The sequence below is a fragment of the Manis javanica genome, chromosome X (genome assembly GCF_040802235.1).
Source record: "Manis javanica isolate MJ-LG chromosome X, MJ_LKY, whole genome shotgun sequence".
Lineage (NCBI taxonomy): Eukaryota > Metazoa > Chordata > Mammalia > Pholidota > Manidae > Manis > Manis javanica.
The window spans coordinates 12,386,801-12,402,344 of record NC_133174.1 but is presented as its reverse complement, the minus strand read 5'-3'; the positions used below and the strand labels follow the sequence as shown (position 1 = coordinate 12,402,344).

General features: G+C 36.3%; 1 protein-coding gene across 4 annotated transcripts in view; it reads left to right on the top strand.

Moving 5' to 3' along the window:
• Positions 1 to 15,544, top strand: part of SCML2 (Scm polycomb group protein like 2) — a 97,161-nt gene that overhangs the window by 21,701 nt on the left and 59,916 nt on the right. For all 4 annotated transcript variants that reach the window (XM_073227675.1, XM_073227676.1, XM_073227674.1 and 1 more), the window contains exons 3-5: positions 1,947 to 2,017; positions 2,848 to 3,082; positions 9,468 to 9,556. In XM_073227675.1, the coding sequence (XP_073083776.1) occupies positions 1,947 to 2,017; positions 2,848 to 3,082; positions 9,468 to 9,556 (395 nt within the window). The remainder of the gene's footprint in view (positions 1 to 1,946; positions 2,018 to 2,847; positions 3,083 to 9,467; positions 9,557 to 15,544) is intronic.

The following is a 15,544-nucleotide window of genomic DNA, read 5'->3' as shown; positions in this document are numbered from 1 at the left end:
GAATATTTTTAAAAATTGTGTTAGAGGTGGATTAAGTATTTCCTAATGTCACTGAAAAATTTTACAAATGTAACTGATTTATGGAAGAGTCATAATTCTTTGAGGCATAATTGTGAAGTGGTTTTAGTTTCCAGTCATCTTCAATTTAACACTCCTTTCTTCCTTAGATGCCAGCTCCTTAATGACATCCTAGTCGTATTTTTCCTTCCATTCATGTTTTATTCTGTTTTTTTAATGCTAAGACCAAATCGTGGTAGAGCTTCTGGGTCTTCTGATTATTGGGTTAGTGCCTAGGAGGTCACTGAAATATTCTGGTCAGTTTAATTTTGGAGCCATTGATCTTAGTTTCCACTTTTGACAAAAATACCCAGTATATGTAAATTTGGGAACAGCTATGACATTTAATTTTATAATAATAAACATACCGTTTATTGAGTGACTCACATGTATGCTACTTCACTTAATTCTCAAAATACCTTGTACCATATGTGTTATTTTCCCCTATTTTATAGATGCAGGAAAACTGAGGCTGAGAAAGTAAAATGACTTGCTCTGGGTCACACAGATAGTAAGAGGCAGAGCCAGACTGGGGGAAGCAGGTTCAACTTTGAAGCCCATATTCTTGACATTCTGCTGAATGCCTTTCAGCACTGTGGTAGTGCTTGCCTCACATCGTCTGGAAGTGGAATTAGATCCAGTATTTTTTTTTTTTTAAGAGATGGAACAGTCTCGTAGATATATTGTATTAGAAAAAAAGGCAGGGTGTGCAATGTTAGGTGTGACATGCTTAATACCATATATAATATGTGTACATACACCTGTAAGTGAACGCACACAATTAACTGTGGTATGCCATGGCTCATGACAGCTTGAGAGAGTCAGTTGTGCACATGTCTTCCCAACTTTGTTGTTGATTACTTCACTTTGGCATCTTGCTGGTAGTATTTACATCGCAGAAATCTGCAAACATTACCAGTTAGGTTTTTTGTTTATATTTTCTGGAAAGCTGCTTATTAAGCATTTATCAACACTCCATTTTTCTGTGTGTGTATATATATCATATCCTTTGAAGGATATATCAGAGGCTGGTAACAGATTCGCCCAGGAATGCGGAACTGCCAAACCCAGTATTTTTATAGTGAGGAAATTAAGAGTATAGAAAAACCTCATTGTTCATGAGAATTAAACTTTGTATGAATTAATAGTACCTTTAATACTGCTGTCAAGTTTTTCTGTGTCTTGGCAGTCTGACTGGCACAGCGAATTGTTCAAGCCAGACAAAGTACACTGCTTTCTGACCTTCTCCTCTAGCATTATAGTATATCATGAAGACTGTGTGACAGAAAGGACAGGAAGAGTTGATAGGAAATGTAGATTATTAAAATAATCCATATCAGTGACTGCACCAAAGAGTGGTTTATTGCTTTGTTCTGCCACCATGTTTTTGACATCCTGGATGGAGCTCTGATAGTCCATTGAGAAACAACAACTTTGGTTCTCAGATTTTTCCTTTTCATAAGCACTTCAGGGTAAAATTCTGTTATAGTACATACTTATAGCTTCCCATGAACAACAAAGATACACACCTTCATATTGGGATAAAAATGGGAAACACAGGTTGAGTAAATTTATATTAGAGACAGATGAGTAGAAATTGCTATTACTCTATAAAAAGTCCTTTAAGCATTTCTGGAGTTGATATTTTTATAATCACAGTGCTGCTGTCCTCATTATATTGAGCAGATTTGGAGTGTTATGTATATCAGAGCCATTATTATCAGAAAGTTACCTAATTTTTTTATTTCCATGCAACTCATCAAATATTGATCTCTTTAGGAAGTATTTTTTTTAAGATACGTAAATAAAACTCATTTTATTCCTGAAAGTTAGTATACATATTGTATGTACTAAAAAAATGCTGATTTTGTACATGTTTTTTCCCCCAGATGATTTCCATTGGGACGATTACTTGAAAGAGACTGAATCTTTAAGGGCTCCTTCAGAGTGTTTCAGACAGGTATGCCAAACTTCTATAGATGTTGTATATATTAGTGTAAACTATTAACTTGTTGAAGGATGTTTGTGTGATCATTAGGTTCTGGTAGTGTGAGGAGAGAGTGGGATTGTGGTAGTGACACTTAAGAGCCAGATGGTCTCTGCATTCATTTGTTAGGAATTTACTCTATGTCAGTTATACTAAGCCCTTATGCTTGTCCATCTGGAAGGAAAGACAGATATGTAAATAATTATGAGAAATGTCATAAGTCTCTACTGGAAGGGCTCACAGAAGAAGTGCTATTATATGAGATGGTTGGAATGAGGAGAAGGATATTCTGGGTAGAGAACACCAAACAAAGGCACATGAGTGTAAAACAACCTAAATATTGAGGGATGGCAAGGGGCGGCTGGAGCACAAAGTGGGTAGAGGTGGTGATGTGGGAATGAGGTTAAAGGTGTGAGGGTTTTGAAATTGTACTGAGGATTTGGACTTTATGTTAGGCAGTGGTACCCTGCTGGTTGGTTTATCAAGGTGGGTGGCCTAATTGGATGCTTAATTTAGAAAGCCATTCAGGGTGCATTTTAGAGGCTCTATTTGGGTTGTCTGGAAGTGGGCAGATGAGTGAGACAAGCCATGGGCAGTGTTTTTATGCTGCATGTCAAGCCAAGGAGAGGGTTTGGAGAATATCTTTTTCTTGACTCTTGCAGCTGTTACTGCGGTCACCATCTGCTGTGATTCTTACCTTAAAATGTTTCTCAGGTATTCTGGTAACATAACTGACAGTTTGTTTTTCTTATAGTTTATGCATTTTAACAAAATTTTATTTATGTGTGTGTATATATATATAGGCCAAAATTCCACCGGCTAATGACTTCGAAGTTGGTATGAAATTGGAAGCCCATGATCCTCGCAATATGACTTCAGTATGCATCGCTACAGTTGTTGGAATTACTGGTGCTAGACTATGTTTAAGATTGGATGGTAGTGATAACAGAAATGATTTTTGGAAACTTGTCGATTCTCCAGACATACAGCCAGTTGGAACATGTGAAAAGGAAGGGCGCTTACTTCAGCCTCCACTAGGTAAAGAAAATAGTTTTAAAAACAACGTATTCTAACTAATTGGATATTCAGTAGAAATAGTTATAAGTGGCCTTTAAAAAATCTCTTCTAGGCATTCTTGCAAATAGATTGTAGGGTAGTTACCGTGGAGAATGAGAGAGGAACTCAGTACCATATGTTACAGAGTTTCACTTAAGTACACATTTGGTGTATATGTGCTGAAGGTTCCCCACTCTGGGGCAAGACTCCTGCTGTCTTCAAACTTAAACTGTCAGAAACAGCTCTGCTAGATTACACATGCAGATTCAGAAACCCTTCTGTGGGAGAATTTTATAGTGTTTGATATCAGTTTCTTGCTCAGTATTGTCCACTGAGTCATTCATCTTTGGTATGGAGGTAAGCACGGGGGAAGGGCATGATTCCACATCCACACTCCACTTTCTAACTTAGGAATTTCATTACCTAGAATGAGAAGAAATCATAGTGAAAGGGGGGGGTGTAGGAATCAGTATCTATGGGTTTTGCACAAAACTCTCAATTTTGACCAAGTTTTTAAAAGGTAAAAGTGTGTGACTCCAATTTTGGGCAAAATTTTTCTCTTGATGTTCTGTAGAAAGTAAGTGACTTAGTTTATTTATACCATGAGATTCTGTAGAAAATAAGTAATTTAGTTTATCGCTTCTGCATTCTGAGTGAATGTTTGGGTATTTTTATTTCTTCTTCACGGTGCGGAAAAGGAAACTTCTCTGTTGTAAAGCACAATGAGAGAATGGACTTTTTTGTCTCCTACTAGTGAAAAATTCCCCGAAAACCAGAAATTTAAGATATTAATAATAACCACTCTTTCAGCTGTATCTTTTTATATTGTCCTTGCTCTAATTGTTAATTATTCCTAATTTGGTTTAAAGTAGTCAAAAAATCTAATCAGGAATGTGTTATTTCAAGAAGATGGTTTAGGGTGTGTGCCTTTCCTTTTTTTTGCCTTGATCATACCATTTTTGTTGTTTGTTTTTATATTTCATAAATCATACAGAATTTTGTAAGAGATACAAGTGTAAACCCGAGGGTTAGTGCTTCCCTGTTTGGATTTTAGTTGTTTGTTTACAAATGATAATCTGTTCTTGTATTTTGTTTAAAGGAAATGCAGCTATAGTTATTGTTAACATTTCAAACTCATAGTCAGATTTAAGATCATTATTTTTTCAAATTATTTCTGGAATTTATTAATTAAAAATATGAGGTACATAGCAATATGTGCTAATTGGTGTATATTTTGACAGTACATATAAAAAATACACAGTTTTGGCAATTTGCTAATCAGATGCTTTTGAATAGTTTCCAGTTTAAAATAACACAACTTATTTACTTTTCCTTTTTAAAAGGTTTATTTGTTTAAACCTTAAAGGTTATTATTTAAAAGACTTTTAGGAGTTTTAACATACAAACAGGAAAGTGCAAATCATGTGTGCAGCTTATAAATGAACACACCTGTATAACTACCACCCAAATAAAAATATAAAACATTTTCAGTATCCCAGAAGCCCCAGTTCTCCTAATCCCCAGTCATAATCTCCTCTTTACCAAAGGTAACCACTGTCCAGACTTGCTAACATCATAGGTTAGTTTTATCTGCGTTTGAATTTTTTATATGGACTTTCATCTGTACTTGGTCTTTTAATCTATGTTTGACTTTAGGCGATTAAAGAAATAAGAAAAATGTTAAAGAAAATTATGGCGTATGATGTAATAGTATAAAATGGGGGTTCAGAGAAAGGCATAAGGACCAGAGAATGATTCTTTTTTTTAATTTTAATTTTGGTATCATTGATGTACAATTACATGAGCACCAGTAGGTTACTAGACTCACCTCATTATCAAGTCCCCACCACATACCCCATTACAGTCACTGTCCATCAGCATAGTAAGATGCTATAGAATCACTACTTGTCTTCTCTGTTTTATGCTGATTTCCCTGTGCCTCCCCCCTACCTTATGTGTGCTGATCGTAATGCCCATTTTCCCCCCTTATCCCTCCCTTCCCACCCATCCTCCCCAGTCCCTTTCCCTTTGGTAACTGTTAGTCCATTCTTGGGTTCTGTGTTTCTGCTGCTGTTTTGTTCCTTCAGTCTGTTCTTTGTTGTTAATACTCCACAGATGAGTGAAATCATTTGATACTTGTCTTTCTCCACCTCGCTTATTACACTGAGCATAATACCCTCTAGCTCCATCCATGTTGTTGCAAATGGTAGGATTTGTTTTCTTCTTATGGCTGAATAGTATTCCATTGTGTATATGTACCACATCTTCTTTATCCATTCATCTACTGATGGACACTTATGTTGCTTCCATTTCTTGGCTATTGTAAATAGTGCTGCGATAAACATAGAGGTGCGTATGTCTTTTTCAGACTTGGCTGCTGAATTCTTAGGGTAAATTCCTAGAAGTGGAATTCCTGGGTCAAATGGTATTTCTATTTTGAGCTTTTTGAGGAACCTCCATACTGCTTTCCACAATGTTTAAACTAATTTACATTTCCACCAGCAGTGTAGGAGGATTCCCCTTTCTCTACAACCTGGCCAACATTTGTTGTTTGTCTTTTGGATGGTGGCCATCCTTACTGGTGTGAGGTGATACCTCATTGTGGTTTTAATTTGCATTTCCCTGATGATTAGCGATGAGTATCTTTTCGTGTGCCATCTGAATTTCTTCTTTGGAGAAGTATCTGTTCATATCCTCTGTCCATGTTTTAATCGGGTTATTTGTTTTTTGGGTGTTGAGGCATGTGAGCTCTTTATATATTTTGTATATTAAACTCTTATTGGATATGTCATTTACGAATATATTCTCCCATACTGTAGGATGCCTTTTGTTCTGCTGATGTTGTCCTTTGCTGTATAGAAGCTTTTTAGTTTGATGTAGTCCCATGTGTTCATTTTTGCTTCTGTTTCCATTGTTCGAGGAGATGTGTTCCAGAAAAAGTGGATCATGTTTATGTTCAGGAGACTTTTGCCTCTGTTGTCTTCTAAGAGTTTTATGGTTTCATGACTTACATTCAGGTCTTTGATCCATTCCAAGTTTACTTTTGTGTATGGGGTTAGACAGTAATCCAGTTTCATTCTCTTACATGTAGCTGTCCAGTTGTTGAAGAGGCTGTCATTTTCCCACTGTATGTCCATGGCTCCTTTATTGTATATTAATTGACCATATATGCTTGAGTTTATATCTGGGCTCTCTAGTCTGTTTCATTGGTCTAGGGCTCTGTTCTTGTGCCAGTACCGAATTGTCTTGATTACTGTGGCTTTGAAGTAGAGCTTGAAGTCAAGGAGCATAATCCCCCCAGCTTTATTCTTCCTTTTCAGGATTGCTTTGGCTATTCAGGGCCTTTTGTGGTTCCATATGAATTTTAGAACTATTTGCTCTAGTTTATTGAAGAATGTTGTTGGTATTTTGATAAGGATTGTATTGAATCTGTGGATTGCTTTAGGCAGGATGGCCATTTTGACAATATTAATTCTTCCTACTGAAGAGCATGGGATGAATTTCCATTTATTAGTGTCCTCTTTAATTTCTCTCAAGAGTGTCTTGTAGTTTTCAGGGTATAGGTCTTTCACTTCCTTGGTTCGGTTTATTCCTAGGTATTTTATTCTTTTTGATGCAATTGTGAATGGAATTGTTTTCCTGATTTCTCTTTCTGCTAGTTCATCGTTAGTGTATCGGAATGAAATAGATTTCTGTGTATTAATTTTGTATCCTGCAGCTTTGCTGAATTCAGATATTCTAGTAGTTTTGGAGTGGATTCTTTAGAATTTTTTATGTACAATCTCATGTCATCTGCAAACAGTGACAGTTTGACTTCTTCCTTGCCAATCTGGATGCCTTTTATTTCTTTGTGTTTGATTGCCGTGGCTAAGACCTCCAGTACTATGTTGAATAAAAGCAGGGAGAGTGGGCATCCTTGTCTTGTTACTGATCTTAGGGGAAAAGCTTTCAGCTTCTCACTGTTCAGTATGATGTTGGCTGTGGGTTTGTCATATATGGCCTTTATTATGTAGAGGTACTTGCCCTCTATACCCATTTTGTTGAGAGTTTTTATCATGAATGGATGTTGAATTTTGTCTAATGCTTTTTCAGCATCTATGGAGATGATCATGTGATTTTTGTCCTTTTTGTTGATGGGGGTGATGTTAATGGATTTTTGAATGTTGTACCATCTTTGCATCCCTGAAATGAATCCCACTTGATCATGGTGTATGATACTCTTGATGTATTTTTGAGTTCAGTTTGCTAATATTTTGTTGAGTATTTTTGTATCTATGTTCATCAGGGATATTGGTCTGTAGTTTTCTTTTTTTTGTAGTGTCTTTGCCTGGTTTTGGTATTAGAGTGATGCTGGCTTCATAGAATGAATATGGGAGTATTCCCTCCTCTTCTATTCTTTGGAAAAGTTTAAGGAGAATGGGTATGTCTTCTCTAAATGTCTGATAAAATTCAGCGGTGAATACATCTGGTACCGGAGTTTTGTTCTTGGGTAGTTTTGTTCTTGGGTAGTTTTTTGATTACCAATTCAATTTCGTTGCTGGTAATTGGTCAGTTTAGATTTTCTGTTTCTTCCTTGGTCAGTCTTGGAAGGTTGTGTTTTTCTAGAAAGTTGTCCATTTCTTCTAGATTATCCAGTTTGTTGGCATATAGATTTTCATAGTATTCTGTAATAATTCCTTGTATTTCTGGGCTGTCTGTAGTGATTTTTCCTTTCTCATTTCCAATTCTGTTTATGTGTGTAGATTCTCTTTTTCTCAGTAAATCTGGCTAGGGGTTTATCTATTTTGTTTATTTTCTCAAAGAACCAGCTCTTGGTTTCATTAATTTTTTTCTGTTGTTTTATTCTTCTCAATTTTATTTATTTCTTCTCTGATCTTTATTATGTCCCTCCTTCTGCTGACTTTGGGCCTTATTTGTACTTCTTTTTCCAGTTTCAATAGTTGTGAATTTAGAGTATTCATTTGGGATTCATCTTCCTTGCTTAAATAGGCCTGGATTGCTATATACTCTCCTCTTAGAACTGCCTTTGCTATGTCCCACAGAAGTTGGAGTGTTGTGCCAGAGAATGATTCTTATATATAATATTCTATTCACAGTGTGGAAAATCCATGCTGTGGATTATTTATTAGATATCACTAATAATAGGGTTTATTTCAAATAAAGGGATTTATTATAAGGGAGTCTGTAACAAATGTTTCCCCCACCATTTTTTCTAACAGTTACTTTCCCTAGTCAGATTAAGGGGGTTTTGGTATAGTATTATTATAGGATGACTTTTTATCTGTACTTTTTTGCATGTTTTATCCTATTGATGGCTGTATTCTGGTTCATGTGCCTCCCTATCTTAATGCATGTATCTGTCAGGGATGCATGCCAAGCTCTCCATTTCTGGCATCAAGGCAGGCAAGTGTTGCATGAAACAGATTGCCCCACAGAGGGTAGTAAACATAGCAGACCCCTGCTCCCTGCTTCGCTGGCAGATGAGATCCCACTGCGGTAATTGATGAGATCCCTAGAAAAGACACCTGTTGAAATCTATTTTGATAGCATTTGATAGAAATTCTAAGAGAAGATCATGTTTAGTGTGTGTAAAGATTGCTAAAGTGAGAGCTGTTTTTTTTTTCCTAACATAGTGTATGGAAAATTTCAAACATACAGGAAAGGTAAAAGAATTTTACAGTGAACACCCACATACCTACTACCTAGGTCCTGCTATTATCATTTTTTGTACTTGTTTTATCATTCTCCTATCCATCTGCCCTAGATTTGTCAGTCCATCTAATTTTTAAATCCATTTCAGAGTAAGTTACTGATGTCAGTACATTTCCCCTAAATACTTCAGCATGTAAATTGTTAATTGGAGTTCCATATATTTTTTCCCCTTTGGAGGTGAAAATTATATATAATGAAATGCACCTTTGTAAGTGTGCATTTGCTGAGTTTTATGAGAAAGTAGATTTTTCTGAAAAGAAGTAAGGTTCTGAGGAAAAAGAGGGGCTGGAAGTCTTCTGCAGCCTTTTTTCTGCTTGTGTAGCTGTTGGTGAGGAATGCAAGCTCTCATGGGTTCTGGCTTGGATCACCCCCTAGTATTATGACCCATTCCCAACATATATGTGTATAATGGTAAATCCTAGCTAAAGGCTTTTCTAAAATGAGTTTCTACCCCTACTGTAGCATTGCTGCCAAACAGTACAGTGGGGATACTTATTGCAGGGTGTATCTGCAACCCTTGTCCATTTTCTGATTTCCTTGATAAGAAAGTCATTCTCTGGAGAAGAGAGGTTAAATGAAATGTAATTTTTATACCAGCTAGCTCTGTTGCCACAGGGAGGCCTTTTCATGATATCTGATTTGTTTTATGAAATAGGGTACCAGATGAATCCGTCATCTTGGCCAATGTTCGTTTTACGAACTCTGAAGGGATGTAAAATGGCTCCTGCAGCATTATTTAAGGAGGTAAGAAAGATGTTATAAAAGGTTTCCATCAACTGGGCTGTGGTTTTATTGTTTTAATTGGGACACTTCAATGCTTTGTCTTCTTTGACATGTAAAAACAAAAATGCTTTTTAAATTACTGGAGTGGCAAGTATATTAGTCCACTAGGCGTGCCATAATGAGGTACCACAGATGGTGCCTTAAACAACAGAAATCAATTTTTTCACAATTCTGGGCGCTAGAAGTTCAAGTCATAGTGCCATTAGCACTGGTTTATGGTGAGACCTCTCTCCTTTTTCAGTGTCATCACATGGCCTCTTCTCTTTGCATGTATGGAAGGAGAGGGATCTCTTGTTTCTCTTCCTCTTCTTAACAAGGATACCAGTCCTATTGGATTAGGGCCCCACCCTTCTGATCTCACTTAACCTTTACTACCCCCTTAAAGTCCCTGTCTCTAAATACAGCCACATTAGGGGTTAGGGCTTCAATTTAGAAATTTTGGGAGGACACAATTCAGTCCTTAACAGTGGCTTAAACAATCAGAAATTTATCTGGAGGCTAGATGTCCTAAATCCAGAGGCTTGGTTACTTCTGATGTCTTTTTCTTTGGCTTGTAGATGGCCGTCTTCTCTCAGGGTCTTCACATGATCTGTGTGTCTTGTGTTCTAAATTTCCTCCTCTTGTGAGTTTATTGGTCATATTGGATGAAGGCCCACCCTAATGACCTCATTATAATTTAATTACCTTTTTAAGGACCCTATATCCAAATAAAATCCTGTCTGAGGTACTGGGGGTTAGGACTTTAACATGAATTTTGGGGGGGAGGATGTAATTCAGGTTATGACAGCAAGTCATAAAAAAGGCCCAATTATAATCACAATGAATTCATACCCTCTTTCTTGACCTTAGATATGAAAGGGGTGCTCTGCTGGAAGAAAATGTTCATTGCTGTTTTTATTTACCTTCTGAAGTGAAGCATTCCCTCACTTTGCTATGTTAATCATCCCTTTGATATCAGAGAAAACGATGATGGGCCAAAAAACCTCTTCAAAGTTACTTGGAAAAATTTGGTTTTAGAAGTAAAAAAATGTTAAAACCAGTTACCAGAATTTGTTGTAAGGAAATACTTGTTATATAACAAAAAGAGAAAATTCCAAAATAGTTTATGCTGTTGAGAAAATGTTGAAAGGATACAGTTTAAGAAACAATGAATAAAATCAAAGTTTTAGTTAAATTATGGGTTAAAATAGTTCTTTCTCGCTCTCTGTCCTGATTGCTTTCTCAATCAACTTTTATTATAACTACTTATACCAGGAATGATAAATATTGATTGTAGTTTTTTTAATTAAGGTATCACTGATATATACTCTTAGGAAGGTTTCACATGAAAAACAATGTGTTTCCTACATTCACCTATATTATAGAGTCCCTCCTCCCCCACCCCATTGCGTCACTGTTCATCAGTGTAGTAAGATGCCACAGAGTCACTACTTGTCTTCTCTGTGCTACACTGTCTTCTCCGTGATCCCCCCCCACCATGTGTACTAATCATAATACCCTTCAGTCCCCTTCTCCCTCCCTCCCTACCCACCCTCTCCCACCCTTCTCCTTTGGTAACCACTAGTCCCTTCTTGGAATTTGTGAGACTGCCGCTGTTTTGTTCCTTCAGTTTTGCCTTGTTGTTATACTCCACAAACGAGGGAAATCATTTGGTATTTGTCTTTCTCTGACTTATTTCACTGAGCATAATACCCTCTAGCTCTATCCATGTTGTTGCAAATGGTAGGATTTGTTTCTTTCTTATGGCTGAATAGCATTCCATTGTTTACATGTACCACATCTTCTTTATCCATTCATCTACTAATGGACACTTAGGTTGCTTTCATATCTTGGCATTGTAAATAGCGGTGCAATAAACATAGGGGTGCATATGTCTTTTTGATTCTGAGAACTTGTTTACCTTGGGTAAATTCCTAGGAGTGGAATTCCTGGGTCAAATGGTATTTCTATTTTTAGTTTTTTGAGGAACCTCTATATTGCTTTCCACAATGGTTGAACTAGTTTACATTCCCACCAGCAGTGTAGGAGGGTTCGTTCCCCTTTCTCTGCATCCTCACCAGCATTTGTTGTTCCTAGTCTTTTGGATGTTGGCCATCCTAACTGGTGTGAGGTGATATCTCATTGTGGTTTTAATTTGCATTTCCCTGATGATTAGTGATGTGGAGCATCTTTTCATGTGCCTGTTGGCCATCTGAATTTCTTTGGAGAAGTGTCTGTTCATATCCCCTGCCCATTTTTTAATCAGGTTATTTGCTTGGTTGTTGAGGCGCGTGAGTTGTTTACGTATTTTGGATATTAACCCCTTGTCAGATATGTTGTTTACAAATATGTTCTCCCATACTGTAGGATGCCTTTTTGTTCTGTTGATGGTGTCCTTTGCTGTACAGAAGCTTTTTAGTTTGATGTAGTCCCATGTGTTCATTTTTACTTTTGTTTCTGTTGCTTGAGGAGATGCGTTCAGGAAAAAGTGGATCATGTTTATATTCAGGAGACTTTTGCCTCTGTTGTCTTCCAAGAGTTTCATGGTTTTGTGACTTACATTCAGGTCTTTGATCCATTCCGAGTTTACTTCTGTGTATGGGGTTAGACAATCCGGTTTCATTCTCTTACATGTAATTGTCCAGTTTTGCCAATACCAGTTATTGAAGAGGCTGTCATTTCCCCATTATATGTCCATGGCTCCTTTATTGTATATTAATTGACCATATATGCTTGGGTTTATATCTGGGCTCTCTAGTCTGTTTCATTGGTCTAGGGCTCTGTTCTTGTGCCAGTACCGAATTGTCTTGATTACTGTGGCTTTGAAGTAGAGCTTGAAGTCAAGGAGCATAATCCCCCAGCTTTTATTCTTCCTTTTCAGGATTGCTTTGGCTATTCAGGGTCTTTTGTGGTTCCATATGAATTTTAGAACCATTTGCTCTAGTTCGTTGAAGAATGCTGTTGGTATTTTGATAGGGATTGCATTGATTCTGTAGATTGCTTTAGGTCAGATGGCCATTTTGACAATATCAGTTCTTCCTATCCATGAGCCACAAGATGTATTTCCATTTATTTGTATATTCTTTAATTTCTGTAATGAGTGTCTTGTAGTTTTCAGGGTAGGTCTTTCACTTCCTTGGTTAGTTTTATTCCTAGGTATTTTATTCTTTTTGATGCAATTGTGAATGGAATTGCTTTCCTGGTTTCTCTTTCTGGTAGTTTATTGTTAGTGTATAGGAAAGCAACAGATTTCTGTGTATTAATTTTGTATCCTGCAACTTTGCTGAATACAGGTATTCTGATGGTTTCTTGGTGGAGTCTTTAGGGTTTTCTATGTATAATATATCATCTGCAAATAGTGACCGTTTAGTTTCTTCCTTATCAATTTGGATGTCTTTTATCTCTCTGTGTTGTCTGATTGCAGTGGCTAGGACCTCCAGTACTATGTTGAATGAAAGTGGTGAGAGTGGGCATCCTTTTCTTGTTTCCAATTTTAGAGGAAAAGCTTTCAGCTTTTCACTTTTAAGTATAACGGTGGCTGTGGGTTTGTCTTATATGGCTTTTATTATGTTGAGGTACATACCCTCTTATACCCATTTTGTTGATAGATTTCATCATGAATGGATATTGAATTTTGTCAAATGCTTTTTCCCTATCTATTGAGATGAGCATATGATTTTTGTCTTCCTTTTTGTTGCTGTGGTATATGATATTGATTGATTTATGAATATTGTACCATCCTTGCATCTCTGGAATAAATCCCAGTTGGTCATGATGGGTTATCTTTTTGATGTGTTTTGTAATTCAGTTTGCTAATATTTTGTTGAGGATTTGTGCATCTATGTTCATCAGGGATATTGGTCTGTAATTTTCTTTTTATGTGGTGTCTTTGGTTTTTGTATTAGAGTGATGCTGGCCTCATAAAATGAATTTTGCAGTATTCCCTTCTCTTCTACTTGTTGGAATACTTTAACGAGCATAAATATTAAATGTTTGATTAAATGTGTGAAGCCATCTGGACCAGGGCTTTTGTTCCTGTGTAGTTTTTTTGATTGCCAGTTTGATTTCATTGCTGGTAATTTGTTCAGGTTTTCTGTTTCTTCCTGGATCTGTCTTGGAAGGTTGTATTTTTCTAGAAAGTTGTCCATTTCTTGTAGGTTGTCCAATTTGTTGGCATATAATTTGTCATAGTATTCTCTAATAATTCTTTGTATTTTTGTGGTGTCTGTTATGATTATTCCTTCTTTGTTTCTGATTCTGTTTACGTGTGCGTGCTCTTTTTTTTTACTTGGTAAGTCTGGCTAGGGGTTTATCTGTTTTGTTTCTTTTCTTGAAGAACCAGCTCCTGGTTTCTTTGATTCTTTCTATTGTTTTATTATTCTCAAATGTATTTATTTCTCAGATTTATTTATTTTATTATGTCCCTTCTTCTACTCACTTTGGGCATCCTTTGTTCTTTTTCTAGTTTCTTTAATCATGATTTTAGACTATTTATTTGGGATTGTTCTTATTTCTTGAGGTAAGCTTGTATTGCTGTGTATTTTCCTCTTTGAACTGCCTTCGCTGCATCCCACAGGTTTTGGACTGTTGAGTTGCTGTTTTTATTTGTGTCCATATGTTGCTTGATCTCTGTTTTAATTTGGTTATTGATCCATTGGTTATTGAGGAGCATGTTGTTAAGCCTCCATGTTGTTTTTAGGCTTTTTTGTTTTTCTTTGTGTAATTGATTTCTAGTTTCATACCTTTGTGTTCTGAGAAGCTGGTTGGTAAAATTTCAGTCTCTTTGAATTTATTGAGGCTCTTTTTGTGTCCTAGTATGTGTTCTATATTTGGAAACACTCCATATACACTTGAGAAGATTGTGTATCCTGCTGCTTTTAGGTGGAATGTCATGTGGATAATCTGTGAAGTCCATCTGATCTCATGTATTATTCAGTGCTTCTGTTTCCTTACTTATTTTCTGTCTTGTTGATCCATCTATTGATGTGAGTGGTGTGTTCAAGTCTCCTAAAACGAATGTTTTGCAGTCTGTTTCCCCCTTTAATTCTGTTAGTATTTGTTTGACATGTTTAGGTGATCCTATATTGGGTGCATAGATATTTATAATGGTTATATCCTCTTGTTGAACTGACTCCTTTGTCATTATTATGTAATGTCCTTCTTTGTCTCTTTTTACTTTCTTTGTTTTTACTTTTTCTGATATAAGCACTGCTACTCCTGGTTTTTTTCTCCCTAGTATTTGCATGAAATATCTTTTTCCATCCCTTCACTTATAGTCTGTGTATGTCTGGGTCTGAAGTGAGTCTCTTATAGGCAGCGTATCAATGGGTTAAATGGGTCTTGTTTTTTTATCCATCCTGCCACTCTATGTCTTTTGATTGTGCATTCATTCCATTTAAATTTAAGGTGATTATTGATAGATATGTACCTATTGCTATTTTACTAATTTTTCTAATTTTTTTTGTATCTCCTCTCTCTTCCTTTTTCTCTCTCTTATTCTCATGTCTCTGTTATTTGATGGATTTATTTATTTTTATGATTGGATGTTTTCCTTTTCCTTTTCCTCTCTTTTCTCCTTTTTTGCTTTATTTTTGTGGTTACAAAAGGTTTAAGGATTGCTCCCTTACTATGTAAGTCTATCTTAAATTGCTGATTACTGTATTTCAGACAAAATCTGTAGATTTTTCTTCTTTTCTTTCCTCCTCCACACTTTATTATTAGATGTTATAATCTGCACTGATTGTGTATCCCTTGACTGATATTGTGAGTTGTTGATTTTGCTCCTTTTGTTTTAATTTTGTAATTGCTTGGTAATTAATTGGTCTACTACCTTTACTGTGAATTTATTTTCAATGGTGAAAGCTATTTAGACTGAGGGAAATTGCCATCTACAGCAGTCCATCTAACAGATCCTGTAGGGTGGCTCAGTGGTGGTGAATTCCTGCAACCTTTGTTTATTGGAAAACTGTT